General features: G+C 39.8%; 1 protein-coding gene across 1 annotated transcript; it reads right to left on the bottom strand.

The window, feature by feature from the left end:
- Window positions 1-2,894: 2,894 nt before the first annotated feature.
- LOC142196639 (interleukin-20 receptor subunit alpha-like) lies at window positions 2,895-19,841 on the bottom strand. The gene is made up of 7 exons (XM_075266617.1): window positions 19,526-19,841; window positions 12,987-13,098; window positions 11,748-11,923; window positions 10,481-10,632; window positions 6,300-6,420; window positions 4,934-5,070; window positions 2,895-3,695 (listed from the first exon to the last, which is right to left on the bottom strand). The coding sequence occupies exons 1-7, from the start codon at window positions 19,575-19,577 to the stop codon at window positions 2,904-2,906; spliced, it is 1,542 nt and encodes a 513-aa protein (XP_075122718.1). The 5' UTR covers window positions 19,578-19,841; the 3' UTR covers window positions 2,895-2,903.
- Between the last annotated feature and the right edge of the window lie 1,119 nt (window positions 19,842-20,960).

A 20,960-nucleotide genomic window follows, 5' to 3' on the forward strand; every position in this document is an offset into this window, starting at 1 on the left:
GAGTCACACTTTAGTGGCAAATTTAAATTTTTGTGCAATTTTTGCTAGTAATCTCTGTTTGCTGCAACGTTGCATGAAGGTGGTTGTGTATATGAACTATTAAATTGTGTTTTTATATGGTATGCTGTGTAATCTGGAAAAAGTTAGATTTTGGTATCACAGTCACAGTTTGCTAGCTGCAGTATAGCTTTTTAACATATTAATGAATAACATCAAAATCCTGCTTGTCTTCTGTATTCGTGTTTTAGGGACCCTGAGCCCTTGTTGTAGTTGATGTTTGCAGTTCATATAGTATATATATATATATATATATATATATATATATATATATATATATATATATACATTGTCTACACCTTAAGCTATTATTTTAAATGTATTTTGAATACGAATCTGAGATTGAACATGAGTTTTAGGTGCAAATATGTGTTTTAGTGTATTTTATCAAAAAATTATTTGTGTTTGTCAGTTGCATGAAGGTAGATGTGACTATCGATGACCCATTAAGACTTTCATAATCTTCAGGTTGTCTACTTTCAAAAAATATATAGGGTTTAGGGGTTCACATACTTTTCATGGTGTGTAATTCCTACATTTTATAGGATGATACTTTTTTAACATTTCCAGCTTCAAAACCGATTTTTGTTCTTTCCAGTTCTGATGATTTTCTGAAGACACGTGCATGGGGGTGTAGGCCATAGTTATAGGAATGAACTCTGCATATGTTGAACTCTTATTTTTAGGAGGTTTGATGCATATAATGTAGGTGTATATAATTTGTTTGGTTTCTGCTTTTAGCAACTAATATAAAACATTCACTTTAAATCAAAATTGCATGAAGGTGCCTGTTCATATACAGTACCATGTGACATTCTGACAATGCTGCAGGTGTCTACTTTAAGAAAATGTATAGGTATGGGGGGGGGTGGATGCATTTTTAATGTTGCAATTTAGGTTTGATTTGTCCATCTCAAAACTGTGAAAATCGCTCTTGCTACTGAAAGTGCAAAATTTCAAGAAACCCTTGGCAGTGAAAGGGTTAGAAGAAATGTGTCTTCATGCAATCCATGATGATCATGGATATCGCAAGTCTGCAAAATGTGGATGTGTGAATAAGGCCTAAATTTCTCATACCATGAAACTGAATCCACTTAAAGAGGTATTACATTGTCATGTAGTGATCCTGAACAATCTTGTTTGTAAAGTAAAGAAACTTAAATACATTTACATGTATGTTCACACATGTAAAAAAACAAAACATTTATCAAATAGATTGCATGGTTGCTTTTACGAAGATACAAAGTCCAGTTCTATGATCATATCCAGTAATTCTGATCTTACACAACCAGTGACACATCTCAGGAATCATTTATCATTATTTATTCAACAAGATAAAAAACAATATAAAAACCACAGGTGGAATATTTTACGGAGGCTCAGCAGTGTTGCAAAATCTATTATTACAATGTCAGATATTTCCAGGCGCTTCTATAGAAGTAAAATACAAACATGCTTTTTGTCAGCAGATGCAGCCAGAAATGTTAGGGATCTGTCATGTGGTTCAGCAAAATGAAACCATAAATGTTTGAAAGAATGAAACAAGTGATATGGAAATGACCCTAAGTCCTAGAGGACTGCAAAAAAATGCAACAAATTGCTGTTAAAAAATTGAGAGATTAAATATTAAACAGATACTTAGACTGTAACAGCAGACTATGCTCAGTAACCCTCTATTTAAAGGAGTTCTCCCATTCCAGTGTCTCAGCACTCTGCCTGCGCTCTCTTCTTCTCACTTCCTTTATCCCCCCCCTTGCTGAACAGGACTCTGAGATCTCACAATACTTATGCAGATCGGATAATATGCAGATGCTTGTACAGAATGGACTGAGTGTTATCTGTGAGTTTACATTGAGATATTGGCTTTATTAGCAAACTGCAATTATCTGATCTGAGTGTCCTGCTGAGTAAGTGATGTCACTTGTTCCATCTCACAGGTATGTGGTTGTAGCAACGATGTGTAAACAATAAGTTAACATAGCAGGAAAACAAAGCAGCATTTCTAAAGCAATATGTTAAGGAAAAGTCTTCAATTTACATAAGCTACCAGAATAGATAAGATCCTTGAGATGGGACAACCCCTTTAAGCTGTTACTAAGGTAAGTCTGCACACATTTATATTGCCAAAATGTAGAGCTTAAGTATTTACCAAATGGGGATGGTCCCTTCAAATGACTGTATCTCTGGTTTTATTCAACTTTCCTATGATACCAGAACCATTTCCTCAGGTGGTACAAAACTGGAGATACTGCTGTTTGAAGTTACCATCCCTCCTATGGTAAATGCTTCAGCTCTACATGCTGCACTGTGTATGGATATATCGGATAGATTTTTGGCAATGTTTAGCTAGAGCACTTTACAGCCAGTTTTCTACTAAAAGGAAGTTAGTTGGGTTAATAAAATATATTACAAAAATGTTACCAAACAATAGCAAAAGTAAATAAATAAAATGAGAGTTACACTTTAAAAATGTCTACCTCAGCAGTATAGTTTGGAAACAGCATGGATAGACCCTTTAGTAGTGGCCACCGTCCTCCTGAGTAGTTGTTTGGCCTCCAGTAATCGGACAATTATCCCCTGCAATGGTATAATTATCTATAATAGCACAACCCCTTTAATGACAGGTGTACAGTAGACCGGAATTGTAGATTAAACATACAATATATATACAAAAGCATATATACTACTTATATGTAGCAATATAAGGCTAGGTTCACACTAATGCTTTCTCTCCATTCAGGGTTTCCATTCTCAAACTTGCCTAGAAAAGTCACGGTTTTCTTTGTAAAACAAGTGTAGCGACCTTTAGAAAGTTATCTAATAAATTGTATTTAGCTTTGTTCTGTTCATTCCTGCATTTTTACATGGAGCTCCCATTTTTGCTCTAGGATAGTCAATTCTTCAGGTGTGTCTTCTGTGTGAATGGGTTTATATAGTTGAGATAAAAGTCCTTGCACCTCCTGGCTCTCTTCTGTGCCAACTTCTTCTTCTGTATTATTCTGCAAGTTTGGTATATAGAGTTGATGACTAGTTGGACTCCAGTCTACAAAGAGAGTATCACATTCACTAAAGTCTGTCCCATCTGTCATATCGATATTATCAGCATCTTGTCCTGTAGAAGATTCTTCTGTATCTTTCAGTTCATGATTTAATACATCCAGTTTGGGAATATTTTGATCATTTTTTGGGAGGTATGTAAATTTTCTTTCTGACATATTTGCATCTTGATGAGCGTCTTCCTTTTTTTGGATGAATTCACTATTTGCATTGCATTTGATACGTCCATACAGATTCTCTTTCGTGTTTATAATAACTGATGGTGCTTTTTTGGTATCAACAGGTGTGTCTACAATACTATGTGGCATGTCATATGGGGATCGCTGTGGCCTAGTAGCTGGTGCCTGTTCCAGAAGGCTGACATAGCCGTGGTCATCATCTTCTGTAACTCCAGTACCATGACTGGCATCATAGCCATCATCTGTGAAGAATAGGTCTGTTTTGACCTGTGTTTTTTCTTCTTCTTCAGACATCTTGGTGCTATGCTCATTTGGAAGGCTAGACTCAATTTTCATGACGTTTATCGTTATGTTGTAGGCATCAACTAAGACTATATTGTTATTATTGTTGGATGCTATATTCTGAAACAGAGAACAGAAATAAATGTATTTGCATGGCTGTTACAGTGGTCTTATTCAATGCATGTCAGTCTTCTTTCTCTGCCTAGAATATTTTATTAAACTCACCAGAGAGAAACTTTAATGGGTTGTCCACTCTACAAAACCATATGTTGTATTATAGAATATGGCCCCATTCCTGACATCTGCCATAATAGTATGCTCTATGTCAAATATTTAAATATGGAAGCCGCTCAGGAATATTATACAGCAGAGACCTGGTGCTGGTGCCTGCTATTAGTGTCCATTAAGACTCCTAGTGCCTAGGTCAAGGCTGACCAAAGTGCTATTTTCCCAATGGTGCATAGTAGAGATGAGCGAACACTATTCGGAACAGCCGTTCCAAATAGCGCGCTCTCATAGAAATGAATGGAAGCGGACAGCGCGCAGACTTTGCCGGCGGCCAGTCGCTTAACCCCCGTGTGCCGGCTACATCCATTCATTTCTATGGGAGTGTGCTATTCGAAACGACTGTTTCAAATAGTGTTCGCTTATCTCTAGTGCATAAGTGACGACATTTTGGAAATGATTGCCAATCCCTAAAATGAGATCCAGGGCTGGCGATCTGTGCCATGACAGCCAGGAGCCTATGCAGCCCGTAACTGAAGTGACGTCAATTTGCAATGCATTGCAATCCATTGTCATTGCAACGCATTACATTAGTAATCAGATCCCCTTTGGTTCATAGCTAGGGGTCTAATAATTAAATTTAAAAACTTATTTTAAAGAAAATAGTAAGAATTAAACATTTAAATCACCCTCTTTCCCTAGACCACATATCTCAGTGTTGACAGTCTTTTGTCTTCATCACTTGGTAGTGAATACGACCACGAATGCAGAAACTTTCTATGGTCTGACACTTGTCAGAAACCCAGCCATGATTTCCTTATTGTTGCTGGGTTATCTTCTCATGCACGCATTGTCCCTCATGTTTCTTTATGTTTTGTGGGGCTTCTAACTAGTTGAGACCATAGAAATTTCCTACGTTCATGGTCATATTCATTGGAAACTGAACAACAGAAAAGACTCATCACTTCAAGACTCTGCAAAATGTTTAAGATTGTCTATAAATGTAAATATTGTTATGTGTGTGTGAAAACCCCTTTAATGCATGTACAAATCTGGTAAAACACAATTTAATAGGTATGGGAAATGTAACTTTGAATACATAGATATTATAAATATAGCCTTACAGTACTTACAAGAATTTGTGGCTGCTTAAGGTTTGCAACATGGATATACTTATGGACACTGTATCCTGCACCAAAAACTATAAAGATTACTATTATGACTGCCAAAACATAGAACATAATTTTTACTCTTTCCTCGGAATTCGGATCTGTAATACAATAAATACAAGTTAACTAACATCATCACACAAGATTAAGTACAATATTCGTTGACAAGCAATGCGTCATTCACATCACAATTGGACTCTTGAAAGAGAATTCATCAATTGGGATCGATAGGGATTCAAACACTGATGGTCTACCCTAAGGATGACCTAAGAATAGGCCATCAATGTTTTAGGCCTGAAAAACATCTTACCTAGTAAGTTCGAGCATAGTACTATCACATAACACTCTCACATAGCTCTATCACATAACACTCTGCATCCCTTGCATATAAATAGGATTTCCACAATAGAAAATTTACATGTGGGCTTTTTCTGCATGGAAATATACTGTATTAGGTAGCATTTTACATAGTTCACATAAAAATGCAGGGGATTAGCTCTATGGAATTACAATGGGACTAATCTTTGTGCAAATCTATTGCACACTCACAGCGCACCCATTTCAGAAATCTGATTCTAAAGGCCCTATTAGAGAGGGCAATTTACCAGCCTTAGTAATAGTGGCAACAATCGCCCAATGAACATGACAAAAAAATAATTGTCCATTGGCATCACATAACCCTGTCTAATAATGTCTCTGGACAATGAAAGTAGACGCTGGGGAATGATAACTTCAGTGATCGTTCCCTCTGCATGGGCTTATGTAACCATCTAATATCGCCTGACTAGGTAATAAGTGAAGTACTATAATTTATTTAGGAGGAAAAACTAAACCAGGGAGGCTGTGGCCCCTTCCACGTTCTCTGTTAACATTACTTCTACCAAGTAGGTACATAAGAGAGAACTACAACATCCTTGCTAAAGTGAAGTGCCCACATAGCTATGGCTTGGTGCACAGGACAACAATCACAAGGAGCTGATCTGCTTTACAAGTGATGTGATCCATTAATTTTATTGATCAGTGGGGTTGCTAGATGCTGATGCTCTTATGGATCAGCCCACAGGTGAAGCCACTGAAGGCCATTGCAGGGGAAATTTAGCATTACAGGATTTCCATTGAAATGAATAGACATCCCTGTAATGCATAGACGAGCCATGTCTCCAAGTATTGGAGCTTCCCTTACAGAATAGTTGTGGCTCATGGGATCCTTAGCCAGAAACCCCAATCTATGACATGCCTATACCGTAAATGAGCATGTGGACAGTGGTTTCCTGCTTGTGACAATTTATTAAGAGAATAAACATTTTCAAGCAATTCAGCGGCATCTTACCTGTTTTGGTTTTTATACATGTTGCGTTTGAAGAGATACTGCTACGACCAAGATACGTAAATCTTGCAGATACACAGTATGGTGTCTGTAGGTCTAAATTTTTTATCTCAAAATAAGGGTCCTAAAAGGAAATCAAACATGACACTTTATATTTTTGTATTACTAAGTGATATGCCAGCCCTTTAAGTAATTTCATTGTACAGTGCTGCGGAATATGTTGGTGCTATATAAATAAAATATTTAATTATAATAATAATAATTCCATACAGTAATTTCCTTTATGTATAGCAGAAATGGTAAAATAAATGGTTAAACAGGGGACATGGCATATAATGTTTAAAGGGTAATGTTTAAAAGGATCCTACCAAAAAAGGTAGAAAAAATTTTGGCACTTAAAAATATATGTAAAAACATGCAGCCAAACATACAGAAGAAACTTGTAGCTAACGACTTTATTCTGCTAACGCATTTCTGTCCATTAGGTGCTTACTCATGGTAAAGGTCTAAGAATCTGCAGCCAAACATACAGAAAAAACTTGGAGTTAGCGTCTTTCTGCTTCGGACGCGTTTCTAGCCATTACATCGTTACTCATTATTAGTAATAGCCAGAAAAAATTCTGCATGTCTGGCTGCATATTTTTACATTGCTAGATTTACTTTTCTATGTTGTTTTTTTTATTTTTAAGTGGCAGGTTTTTTCCCCCTTTTTTTTAGAGGTACTATTGTGTGGTTGGAGCTTTCAAACTCTTTTCTTCCCAAGCACCAGGTGAGTGATCTGAGTTTTGTTTTGCAAAGTTTGAGTTTTTGTATTGAAAATACAGTACAATCTGTTACAGAGCATGAAGAGCTGGGCAGATTGCTATAAAGTTTTGGTCATAGGTGCACCAAACGATTAGACCTTTAAGGACACAGAGTAGTTTGTATGTTAATGCCGGCAACTTTTTTCATATTTTCCTTCTCCACCTTCTAAAATTCATAAATGTTTTGTTGATGCAAAGAAGTAAGAGCTCTTTATTTGCAGGGCAAATTGTAGTTTTTATTGCTACCAATTTTTGGTATGTATAACTTTTTAATCACTTTTTATTGCAATTTTTTGAAGGAAGTGAGGTGACCAAAACATGTTAAAGGGGCTCGATCAGCAAAATTATGCTGTATAAAAAGGCTATTCAGGCACCGCTAATCTTATTTTAACCCCCTCCCCGTTTTAAAATACAACCATATAAACATATATGTAAATCATATCTTAGCGTGCACGCTGGGCGGTGATGCACAATCCGACGTCATCTTCTGGCATGCCTACCTCTTCTTTCTTCTTCTTTTGGCGATGCCCTCCGGTCCTGACTTTTCCCCGGCTTCATCGTCGTCTTCTTCCGGTGGTTCAAATCCCTTTGGAGCTACTGCGCACGCTCCTGCGCCATTTTTCTGAATGGCAGTGCACATGCGCTGGATTTGATCCAATTGGATTTGATCCACCGAAAGACGACAACGATGAGCCAGGACCAGAGGGCGTCACCAAAAGAAGAAGAAAGAAGAGGTAGGCGTGCCAGAAGATGACGCTGGATCGTGCATCACCGCCCAGCGTGCACACTAAGGTATGATTTACATATATGTTTTTATAGTTTTACTAGCTGGTACCCGCGACTTCGTCTGCGGTGATTGTAGAAGTGGGTATATACAGGCATGGGTAAGGTTTTCGTACTGTGTATAAGGTATGGGATATGAAATGTAATTCAGAGAGTACGTGAGACTTTCGTGTTGAAGTTAATTTGTATTAGAGCTGCTATACGGTGTTGTGAGAAACTTTACATAGTGACTTTGGGACAGAAGTATTTGAAGTTAACCCTTTCCCGCCGATGGCATTTTTTGATTTTCGGTTTTGACTCCCCTCCTTCTAAACCCCATAACTTTTTTATTTCTCCACTCACAGAGCCATATGAGGTCTTAATTTTTCCTGGGACAAATTTTTCTTCATGATGCTACCATTATTTATTCTATATAATGTACTGGGAAGCAGGGAAAAAATTCAGAATGGGGTGGATTTGAAGAAAATATGCATTTCTGTGACTTTCTTACGGGCTTTGGTTTTACGGCGTTCTCTGTGCAACCAAAATTACTTGTCCCCTGTATTCTGTGTTTCGTTACGATTCCGGGGATACCAAATTTATATGGTTTTATTTACATTTTGACCCCTTAAAAAAAATCCAAAACTGTGTTAAAAAATTATTTTTTGAAAAGTCGCCATATTCCGACAGCCGTAACTTTTTTATACGTGCGTGTACGGGGATGTATAGGGCGTCTTTTTTTGCGGGACCGGGTGTACTTTGTAGTTCTACCATTTTCGGGAAATGTCATTGCTTTGATCACTTTTTATTCAAATTTGTATCAGAATCAAAACAGTGAAAAAATGGCGGTTTGGCACTTTTGACCATTTTTCCCGCTACGGAGTTTACCGAACAGGAAAAATATTTGTATAGCTTTGTAGAGCGGGCGATTTTGAACGTGGGGATACCTAACATGTATGTGTTTCACAGTTTTTAACTACTTTTATATGTATTCTAGGGAAAGGGGGATGATTTGAATTTTTAATTGATTTTATTTTATTTTTTATATATTTTTTACTTTTTTTAAACTTTTTTTTTGCATTTATTAGACCGCCTAGGGGTATTGACATGGGTGGGCGGTGTCACGGATTGTCAGAGCGGTGGGGGTCGGCAAACATGGCTGCTCCGGAGCATTAAAGAGAGCCTCCTGGAGTATCGTTAAGGTGAGGGGCAAAGTGGTAAAGTATATGTATATGTGATTGTGTGGAGTTAGGGGCTAGGCTGTAGAGGGCAATATGAATTTTGTGGCTTGCTATGGTCCAAAGTGTGTGAGATTGCAGAGATGGTGGTGTGAGTTTGGGTTTTGTGGGGGTCCTGACACAAACGTATGTGCGCTATTGTGACGAAAAGTAGCCTATTGTTTAATCGGGTGTATTAACTATGTTTGTGGAAAATTTCAGCCAAATCGGTGGAGCGATTTTTCCGTGATTGAGGAACAAACATCCGAACATGCAAACATCCAAACACACAAACCCACAAACTCACAAAGTAATGGGAGGGGGAGGTTAAAATAAGATTAGCGGTGCCTGAATAGCCTTTTCAAAGGCTAGTCACGCATATGTGGGGCTCATACAGCATCATTTTGCTGATAGAGCCCCTTTAATTTGCTTATAGTGTTATAGGTCTTTTTTTTTTGCGGTGTTCACTGTACAGGATAAATAATGCTATTTTAGGATAGTGCAGTCTTCTATGTATGTGAGGATACATAACATGTTTATTTTTTGTTTACATGTGGGGTTTTTTCAAAAAAATTTTTTAAAAAATGTTATTTTTAAGTTTTTTTGTTTTTTTACTTTTTACCTGTCCGAGGGACACTTGAGCTGTGATCTCTGATCCCCAGTGCAATATATTGTAATACATTGAATTGCAGCACAGCACACATAGGTTCCCTAATGTGTTATAGGGAGAGGCAGTCAAGAGGCCATTGCCAATCATCACAGGGAATCCGAGGGGTGGGAGAGGGTGTCTCCCCGCCCTGTACCCGCCCACACTCTCCTAAGCCACAATCCCCATCTTCTTCCTAGGTCTGTAACACTAACCTGTGAGGCGGAGGCAGCGAGGTGAGAAGAGGAGCGAGGATAGCAGGGACCGGACCAGTGGCAGCGTCTGTGCAGGTAAGTGTTAGCTACTAGAGATGTTAGCTAGTCTCCCATTAGCATGAATAGACACAGGCAGTGCGCAGGGGGTTAAGCGCCGGACGCCGACACAGGCTGTGTGCCGGCTGCATCCATTCATTCCTATGGGACCTAGCTAACATTGTTAGCTTTTCCCACAATGCTTGGCCAGTAGCAAAGCATTGTGGGAAATAACCTCAGACCTCGATCCCACCTAAAAAGATCGGGATCGGAATTCCGATCGCGATTGTGAAATTTACTCGATCACCAATCGGAATCCGTTTTTTTCCGATCCCGATCGTTCAACCCTACTCAATACCTCTCTCTCAAATATTATAGAGCAGTGGCCACTTGTATTAATGTGCATGAATAGACTGGCTTAAGCACAGCTGTATGAATTGGCCCTTAGGCAGTATAAATATGCCCTATTCTCTTTTAAAATAAGCAGATTTTAACAACGACTTACCTTTGATGTAAGCTCACCAATTTTAGAAACATGTATTTCATATGTTAGTGATATTCCATCAGTACTATTGAGGTTTTTCACAACATTAGTCAAATTCACTGTTATTGATGTACTGGTAGAAAACAGGTTGACTATTGGAGGATCAAGTATAGCTAAAATAAAAAATAAACACAGATAAAAAAAAATTGAATGTAGTAAGCCTCTGTTCACATGAGCAACATGGCTTCCATTATTACAAGAGACATGACAGATAATGGATGATTGTAATGAACCATTAGTTGTTTTTTTTATTATTATCAATAAATATATTTTCAATTGTTATTAATATTGCTGTTTTATAGCATTTTCAATAGTATTTTCAAAATAATGACTTTCTTTTACATAGAATTTTATTTTAAAGGGGTTGTCCAGGATAAACTGATAATTACACCCTCCCCCCACCTAACTTCTAATTTACTTCAATTTAAAAAAAAATCTATAATTACCCATATCCCTGGACTAGTCGTACCACTCAAGGGACACTTTCTGATAATCCGGTGACGTTTCATTTCACCACTTCTGAAATGCTACGTCACCATATAAGAAACACGGAGGATGCAGCATCAACCAGAGACACCCAGGAATCACTCCAATATCTGCTAAAGGTATATGGACGTACTTATTAACCCATCACTAGTACTAACAGACCTATATAAAAAAAGATTTTCTGCCTGTAAAACCTCTTTAAGGCATGCTAAAAAAAAATATTGAAGCCTTTGGAGTAAAATACAAGAAAAAACTACATCAGTGAGCATGCATTTGAGTCACTGGCCAAAAAACTCCAGGCAAACACTACAAACCAGAATGGTGTGTGCAGAGATATCTGTCCCTGTATACTGAACGCAAATATCAGACAACAATGCTGAAAATAGTGAGGAATTTGGTGTGGCATTTGAGCGCTGAAAAAAAAGCCTTCAATGGGAGGCTTTTTTTTTCAGCACTGAAATTCCACACCAAATTCCTCACTATTTTCCACCCTTTCTGAGCCCTGATGCAACAACATCTGTAATGGATTCCCTTACTACCTTGTATCATCTACAATAGTGACATATTTATGTGGCAGAGGGACCCCCTCAAGATCAAGGGTCCAGTAGCATCTTCTGCCTCTGCAGACCCTATTTACCCACCACTGATTCCGCTCGCACAGCGGCTCTTTGCTATCAGTATCTGCACCTGCAATAGAGTATATCAATATAGTGATCAGATGAAATAAGATATGTATACTCACTGTCAAGTAATGGGTTAAAACGATCTGTTAGTTTTGAGATGTTGCAGTCCTGGTTTTGGATATTGACCTTGCCATAATATTGTTCTTTATAATCGATAGTTTCATTGCTTAAGTCACACCAGTTATGAGTGATATTTTTGCATTCAGCTTTCTCAATCCAGTTGGCACTTCCATATCTATAAAACACGAAAAGACTCAAAGGGCAGAAGCAACAAAACAGCAAATTGGTAGAAGGAAAGCTGCAGGTTTCCAAAAATAATCAAGTACCGCCTTCTCTTTATCATGTGACAATGCCATTTTATGTCTAGGAGCCCCTTATAGTATAGCTATACTTTATATAACATTTCTTGTATGTCATAGAAGCATGTTTGGAACAGTAGGCTGAGGCAGAGGATGAGCGGTGTCGATCAGAGGGGTCAGAAGAATGTTGTGCCCCTCTTGGTTGTTATTGGCTCTCCCGAATACATGCTCATAGTTCAGCTTATGATAGTTGATCACAGTGAAGGGACACACTACCCAATTGGGTGCTTCTGCTCCCCCTCTCAGCCATTGTGTTTGGGTCTCAGCATCTGGACCCCAACCTTTCACAACGTTTGACATATTTCTATGACATATGAAATTTTTATACAGTTTTATAACAGTAAAGTTGACGTTAAAAGTGAAATAAACGTTATTACAGGTGATATGCACATTAGCTTGATGCACACTTATTTGTTTTGGAAAGGGGCAGTGTTTAGACAGGCAGGATATCATTCTTAGCTCTAAGCTCTTTATAGTCCATTGGTGATCACTAATAGAGTGCTCAGAAGAGACTGCAGCAGCTACTGATAGAGCGCTTAGGTTCAGTTCAAATCTGCACATGGGTTCCCGATGGGGACCTCCCGAATAGAAACCTAATCCACAAAAAAAAGTGGTTACCTTAGGAAACCCGCAGACCTCATAGACTATAATGGGGTCCATATGGCTTCCGCTTGCTTTCCGCACAAAAAAATTTGGAGAGATAAGTGCTCTTGCAGAGAGGGGAACAGAATGACCCGAGCACAGATGTGAACCGGAATTCACGCAAATCCTCCCTGTTGCGTTGCAATACTCTCATAGCAGACTGCACATGCCAGGGGTACACATTTTCCCAACCTTCAAAGGGGCACAGAGCTTCAAAACCTCCATTCTGTATGACTGATTAAAACCTAAATAAATAACTAAATAAGCACTGTCATAGGAAGTTAAGGTATAACTTACATTATGTACATTACATTATACCGGGCTTCTTTTTTACTTGTTGTTGACCAGGTAAGGATATTTTTAAAGTTATTGGACAAGAATTTCACTTCTAAGGCACAGGAATCATTTGCTATAAGGAAAAAGGAAGCAGGAAAGTTCAGCAGAAATACATTTTTGCAGTTTATATTTTTAGTAAAGCACATTTTATCTGAAACGAGTAAATGTTCATGGAACTTAATATCAAAGTATTATTGGCATAAAAGACTATTTTTATCTTTGCAACCAATTTGGATTTATTTCTCTAAAGTATCTTAAAGCAGATCTATAAAGACAATATTTTGCAGAAAAGTGTGGAGACAAGTCAGCTCTTCTATTAGACTAAACGTCATGAAAGATAATATTGTGCTGTTTGGCTAGTAGGAGCGATCAGATAATACAATGGCATATAGTTCTGAGTCAAATGCAATCATGAAAAGAGAGCTCCCCTGGCCCTAAGGGCAGCGATTGACAGCTGGCTGCCTTGTATCTGTCTTCATCTCTCACTGTAAGGAGGGCAGAGGTGGTGGGGAGAGGTGTGTGTGGGACACACACACACACACACACACACACACACACACACACACACACACACACTGATTCCTCCTATTAGCCAAATGGTACAATATTGTTTTGTGCATTTTTTGATAAGAGAGCAAAAAGGTCGGCAAACTATTCTGCCCTAATGCGAGGCAACAGAATCTGATGACAAATTCACACACACACACACACACACACACACACACACACACACACACACACACACACACACACACTCTGATTCCTCCTATTAGCCAAATGGTACAATATTGTTTTGTGCATTTTTTGATAAGAGAGCAAAAAGGTCGGCAAACTATTCTGCCCTAATGCGAGGCAACAGAATCTGATGACAAATTATATACAAATTCAACTTCACAAATAAGTGAATTAAAACCTATTTGATTTTATCTATAGAGCCTTTTGCGAACTGCGTGACTCCATAGCAACAGACGACAAAGATACTATGTATAACTGGAGTCTGAAGTCATATTCCTTTTGAGCTTCTCTCTACATTTTGTTAACCTTGTCGAGGTTGATAAGAAACAGCAGGTTAAAAATGATTATGACCCCAGGAGAAGGTTATACAGAAATTCTAGTCTGCAATGATTGAGACACATGCTCAAGAGCTGTATACATAAAATATTCAAAAGCAATAGAACAGAAAAATATTACAGATTATGGGTTGTAGATTTCGTTAAGGAGAGTTGATCCAGGGTTTTATACTGTCTCCCAGATTGGAGTCGAGAAGGAATTTTTTTACCCTGAAATAGGGCAACTGGGGCAATAAGCCTTATTGGGTTCTTTGCCTTTCTCAACACTATAGGGTTGTAGGTTGGACTTGATTGCCTGGACACAACACCCAAGGCTGCCTCTCACTAGATCGCTGACGAAGGTCGTATGACCAAAACGTTCCTCTGATCTAGTTTTTTCATATGCCAATTTTGTCTTATGTTCGTGATGTAACAACTGTAATGTTTCTTGCTTCTGTAATAAATCATTGCACCTTTTTCATGAAAGTGTGTGCAGCAGAATTTTCTTGCAATTGGTGTCTACTATGTAATTATATGATGAAGGTTGATACATCCTTTACAAGTTGACATACATAACAAACAGTTATTGAATATTACACTTGGAAAACGTTATTTTGGCAAATGGATGCAGAGACAAGAAGGCTTATTAGCAAGTCCTGTTCACCAGCCAGGGACCTATAACTCACAGGGTTCTTTATCGTGGTCCCCACAGTATAATACCCCACTAACAGTGGTCACTACATCACAATGTCCATCACATTATGGCATCCGAAGTCCAATGCACCCCTCATTCTGGCCCCCACAGTGTAATGCCCCCTACATGTGGTACCCACAGTATTGTACCCCCTCATTATGAGCCCCACAGTAAAATTTCCACCTCTATGTGCTTTCTACATTATAAAGTCCCCCACATTTTATTTTCCCTGTTCTTAATTCACATAAAAAATAAAATTATGTACACCGCGCCCTGTTCCCCCTCAGTCCATTCCAGTCTCTGCTGCCAGTGGTTTACGCTGAGTTCACACTAGCGTTCAGCAATTCGTTCTCAGGTTTCCGTCTTCTGCATGCAGAAGTCGGAAACCTGTCATACCGAGTCCGGCCGTGTGTGCCGGTGAGCGTTTGATGCTCTCAGGGGCGAAACCGTTTTTTTTAAACCGGACACAGAGTACTGCATGTCCGACTCTGTGTCCGTTTTTTAAAAAAATGGTTTCGCCGCGGAGAGCATAAAACACTCACCGGCGCTCACGGCCGGACACCTTTCAAACCCATTCAAATGAATGGGTATGAAAGAGTCCTGCAGCTTTCCGTCTCCTGCTCTGTTTTGTGCAGGAAACAGAAACCTGCAAAACGAAGACCGGGCGCAGATGAAAACGAGCCCTGAGTAGTAACAGGAATAATGTAGCAACCAAGTGGCGGCAAGAGAGAATGGCTCCCTGATTCACTAGTGTACTCAACTCAATTGCCGCCCAGGACAGAGCCTGAAAACTAGGACTGAAATAATTTTTCAAAAAAGGTTTGTTAATGCTATTAATAGGCTAATAAGTGCAACCAAATACCTTTAGCAATGTTTTGAGTGATTTCTGGGATTCTCAGTCAGCTCCTGGCATCTTCTCAATTTGTTTACATCCATAACGTCCTTCGGTTTGTTTCCTACAAGTTTCAGGATGCCTCACTTCTCCTCCCTCTCTCACTGACCCCTCCCTTTCTCACACACTCCCCCTACCTGTTTCCTTATAGCTAGCCCGCCCACTACATCATCAGCAACCATCAGTAGAGTGCTAGATCTAACTCTCCACACCATATTCTCTCTCACTGACCACCTACATGTTTATTGTTTTCAACCAAATGAAAATAAGGCAATAAAAATAAGACATACAATATAAGTCTATGGATGAGTCATCTGACAGTGGGGAGATATTGGTGCTGAAACTAAAGGCACCGAAATCTCCTCCACTGGAGCACATACCGGGAAAGCTGGCAACATGCTGAATTCAGTGCACGGTCAGCTTTCTAGCGGTGCATAAAACCGCACTTTCATGATGACATGAAAGGCCCTCTTTAATCCACTACGCAGATAGTTATTACATGAGGTGAATGACATCTTACAGATAAAATGCATACTAAAATGTGCCAGTATTAGTTCAGCACTCTGAACCAGAAAAGTGAACCCAGCGCAAAGTTCATTTCAAGTTCAGGGTTTTTATTACTAGAAGTATCAGTTAAGGCAAAGTCACGTGGAATCCAAGGTATTTTTACTTTCAGTATATAAGGTGAGACGGATTAAAGAAATAGTGTTATATCTCCTGATACCTAGATACAGGGGGAACATTTATTACTACTATACATCTAATTAATCTCCTTTAGGTGGCACAGGCTGTGTGCCGACTGCATCCATTCATGCCTATGGGAGCGTGTTATTCCAAACGGCAGTTTCGAATAGTACTCGCTCATCTCTAGTAGCTAACATTGTTAGCTTTTCCCACAATGCTTAACCAGTAGCAAAGCATTGTGGGAAATAACCTCCGACCTCGATACCACCTAAAAAGTTTGGGATCGGAATTCCGATCGCAATCGTGAAATTTAGTCGATCGCCGATCCCGATCGCTCAACCCTAATCTCCTTGTTTCATATATTGCTTTGTAATACAATTGTGGGGGGAGGAGGGGGGGGGGTTGGGGGTTTCTCCAGATGTTATACTGCCCGCAATACTTTTGTTTTTTGTCTGAGAAATGGGGCAAGGAGAAAATGGAGTATCTTTTCTTACTGTATTTATAACTACGGTATTTATTTTTATATAAGGCACAAAATAAGGAACAAATATACTTCATTATATGGGCAGCGTAAAAAAGCACATCATGTCAGACAGCAGTGCTCAAAACCAAAAAAGTGCACCTAATAAGTAACCCCAAGTGTTTCTTTAAAAGAAAGATGCATTGTATGGCTGTATTCACACAGAGTAACGCCAGGCGTTTTTTGTGTGCTTTTTGCACATAGCGCCGCGTTAACGCCGTGCTATTTTGCGTTGGCGTTGACTGGCGTTAACGCGGCGTATACGCGGCGTTACGCAGTGTTAACGCGACGCTATGTGCAAAAAACACACAAAAAACGCCTGGCGTTACTCTGTGTGAATACAGCCTAAGGGTGCATTCACACTGAGTAAACGCTAGCTTATTTTGTAGAGTAAAATTACACTTGTAAATTTTGCTATCCCATTGACTTCAATGACATTTTACAGGCGTATTTTTACAGGCGTATTTTTTACAGGCGTATTTTTTACAGGCGTATTTTTACACTTGTAAAAAAATATCATTGAAGTCAATGGGATAGCAAAATTTACAAGTGTAATTTTACTCTACAAAATAAGCTAGCGTTTACTCAGTGTGAATGCACCCTAAGGGTGCATTCACACTGAGTAAACGCTAGCTTATTCTGAATGTAAAACACGTTCAGAATAAGCAGCGTATAAAGCAGTTCCATTCATCTCTATGGGAGCCGGCATACGAGTGCTCCCCATAGAAATGAATGGGCTGCTTCTTTCACTCCGAGCAGTCCCATTGAAGTGAATGGGGAGTGCCGGCGTATACGGCAAGCTCTGCTCATGCCGGAGCGTACACGCCGGCACTCCCCATTCACTTCAATGGGACTGCTCGGAGTGAAAGAAGCAGCCCATTCATTTTTATGGGGAGCGCTCGTATGCCGGCTCCCATAGAGATGAATGGAGCTGCTTTAGACGCCGCTTATTCTGAACGTGTTTTACGTTCAGAATAAGCTAGCGTTTACTCAGTGTGAATGCACCCTAAGGGTGCATTCACACTACGTAACGCCGGGCGTGTATGAGAGCCGTACACGCCGGCGTTACAGCAGGGCTGCCGAGCACTTCCCATTCACTTCAATGGGAGCGCTCGTAAACGCCGCTGTTACGAGCGCTCCCATTGAAGTGAATGGGAAGTGTTCGGCAGTCTGCTGTAACGCCGGCGTGTACGGCTCTCATACACGCCCGGCGTTACGTAGTCTGCATGCACCCTAAGGGTGTTTTTATTTTAAACTTTTTATTATCTGTATATTTTTTAATTTTTAACTTTTTTTTTTTACCTGTCCCACAAAGGCATTTGAATCTGGTAACTCTGATCTCACTGAAGCAAACTGTTGAAAGCCCCCCCCCCCCTAAATGGGTGATGGGACTACCTCAGTTGCAGATATGAAAAATACATTTAATGCCCTGCACATATAGTGTAACATGCCTTTTCTTTCTGTTCCACACATGACATCCCTTTTTTTTGCCCCCCACACAATATACATCCCCCTTTTCTTGACCCACCACACACATAAATGACCCCATTTTCCTGGCCAACCACCCAGTATATGACCCTCTTTTTCTGCACAACCACAAAGTATATGACCTCCTTTTTCTGGCCCCCATGCAGTATTTGACCCAATTTTTTTTTGCCCCCACACGGTACTTAGCGCCTTTTTTCTGCCCCCCCCCCCCACAGTATATGACCCTTTTCCATTGGCCCTCCCACAGTATATGATTCTTTTCTTTTGCCTCTCGCAGTATATGAACCCATTTTATCTCCCCATACAGTATATAACCCCTTTTTTTATGGCCTCCCAACAGTGTATGTAAGGCTGCTACCTATTGCTGTAGCTGACAGTGAAGAAGGCCAAGACGCTGGACGCAGTGTCCTAGCATTCTTTAGTGGCGTGACATGGCTATTGATCACAGCATCCGAAGGGTTAATCCACTCCAGTCTCGGACCTTGGCAGTGTAATACAGCTGAGTGCCAGAAGTAATGGATAATACTGGTATAAGGACTTATTATACCATGAGTGCCCTGCTAAGAATTCTGGAGAAGGAATATAAAAATAAGAAAAAGTAAAAAACAGAAGTTTGCTCCTAGTGCCACTTATTATAGGTAATAGGTAAAGGTAATTCCCTATAGATTAAATCTGATTTTAAAAGTAACCTAAAGGCATAATAGGGGATTAATCTATAGGGAGTTTCCTTCCAATAGGTACGCTACCAAGAATTTCTTCTTTTTCACCAATGAGGTCTTATTTCTATATTCCTTACCCAGAATTCTTAGAAGGGCATACATGGTGTGAAAAGTCCCTATCCCAGCTTCTCTCTAATGAGAGACATTACCCCTTCTGATGTGATAGTTCACAGCTCAGCTCACTCCTTCTAAAATCACTCATCAGGGCTTGGCGGCATACTAGCGTTTCCCTCTATACAGACATACTGTCAGGACAACAAACCACATGCAGAGCCGCAGCACAATGGCACGCTTTCCCTGCCAGCAAGCAGGATTTCTTAATTATGTGGAGGTACAGAGAATCACATTTATGACATCTGAACACCAGGGTCTATGTCTGGTAATGTGCCACTTTTGCAGTCTACAATCACGGTCTTCTAGTAGGCTCCTGCGTAGGTTACAACTAATCTCATACCTGAATCATTCTGCAGGGGAAGTAGTGAAAGAAGTAGAAGAAGCAGCAGCATTCTCTCGCTGTGGCTGTCCTTATGTCTTAGGCATGGCTCTGACGTAGAAGAATTCAGGTGGCATTCAGGTAGCTGGAAGAATCTTTAGGCAGCCCCTTGTGTGGTAGCTTGTCCCAGGACTCAGACTAGGAACACCGTATTACTTTGGACCATGTGCATTCCCACTGACGTCCTTCCTTTTCACTCCTCTTCTCACATTACATCTACAACTGTGACTGTAAATAGTTAAAGTTTCCTGTGTCATGTGCCTCACCCAACAACTTCTCTTCCTCTTCACATTGTGTAACCTGGTTACACCTGAAGTCAGGACAAGGAAGCGTATTTAGGGGAGGAGAAAGAATTATGAAATTCGATACAACCACAGCAAATACTTACATAATGTATAGATAATTAACTCTTAGGGACTGAGAGTCACACTTTTCTAGATTCCATGGCTACAATTTATGAAACAATCCTATGTAGTTGTATCTTTTAATGACTATCAAGACTTCTTAAGTCTCTTCGACAGGCATAGTATAATACAATATCACATATTTATACACAAAAATACAAAGGAGTAATGTAGTGAATAAGACACGAGACTTGAAGATGTAGCATGAGGAGGGCAAATAAACTGTTGTAGTAAGTATAGGAGCCAGTGTCAAACTGAGGTTTCTTAGGACCAAATCTAAGAGGGAAACCAAAGTACCCTTCAAATCTGTGTCTTCTACTGGACCATTATTGTGTTAGATCCTGGGCAGTCTGGAGGATTCTCTGGAAGTATATACTCAGAGAGACAGGAGAGTCTTGGATTACTCATGACAACCTTTGACATAAACAGGACACGGATGAATACGTCACATACATTTATACCATTTTTCCGTCATTTAAAGGGGTTTTCTGGGCTAAAAATATTGAGGATTTACCATAAAGACAGTTCAGTAATATGAGGTTGATGGAGGTCTGACACCTGCACCACCTCCGATCAGCTGCTCTCAACAGCTGATACATAGGAAGCAAACTGCATTGTTCACTGTGTAGTGGTGGAACTGAGTTAAGTGCAGCATAGATCCCATTCAAGTGAATGGGGCTGATCTGCAGTACCTGATCTGACAACTACATAGAGAATAGAGATGAGCAAACACTGTTCGGAACAGCCGTTCCGAACAGCACGCTCACAGCATGCTCCCATAGAAATGAATGGAAGCGGCCGACACGCGGGGGGTTAAGCGCCCGGCTGCTGGCAAAGTCTGCGTGCCAGGTGCTTCCATTCATTTCTATGGGAGCGTGCTGTTCGGATCGGCTGATCCGAACAGTGTTCGCTCATCTCTAATAGAGAACAGTGCGGTCTGCTTCCTGCTCCGAGAAAATATTGTTACCTGGATCCAGTAGCAAACACTAACA

Source organism: Leptodactylus fuscus, chromosome 3, assembly GCF_031893055.1.
Source record: "Leptodactylus fuscus isolate aLepFus1 chromosome 3, aLepFus1.hap2, whole genome shotgun sequence".
Classification (NCBI taxonomy): Eukaryota; Metazoa; Chordata; class Amphibia; order Anura; family Leptodactylidae; genus Leptodactylus; species Leptodactylus fuscus.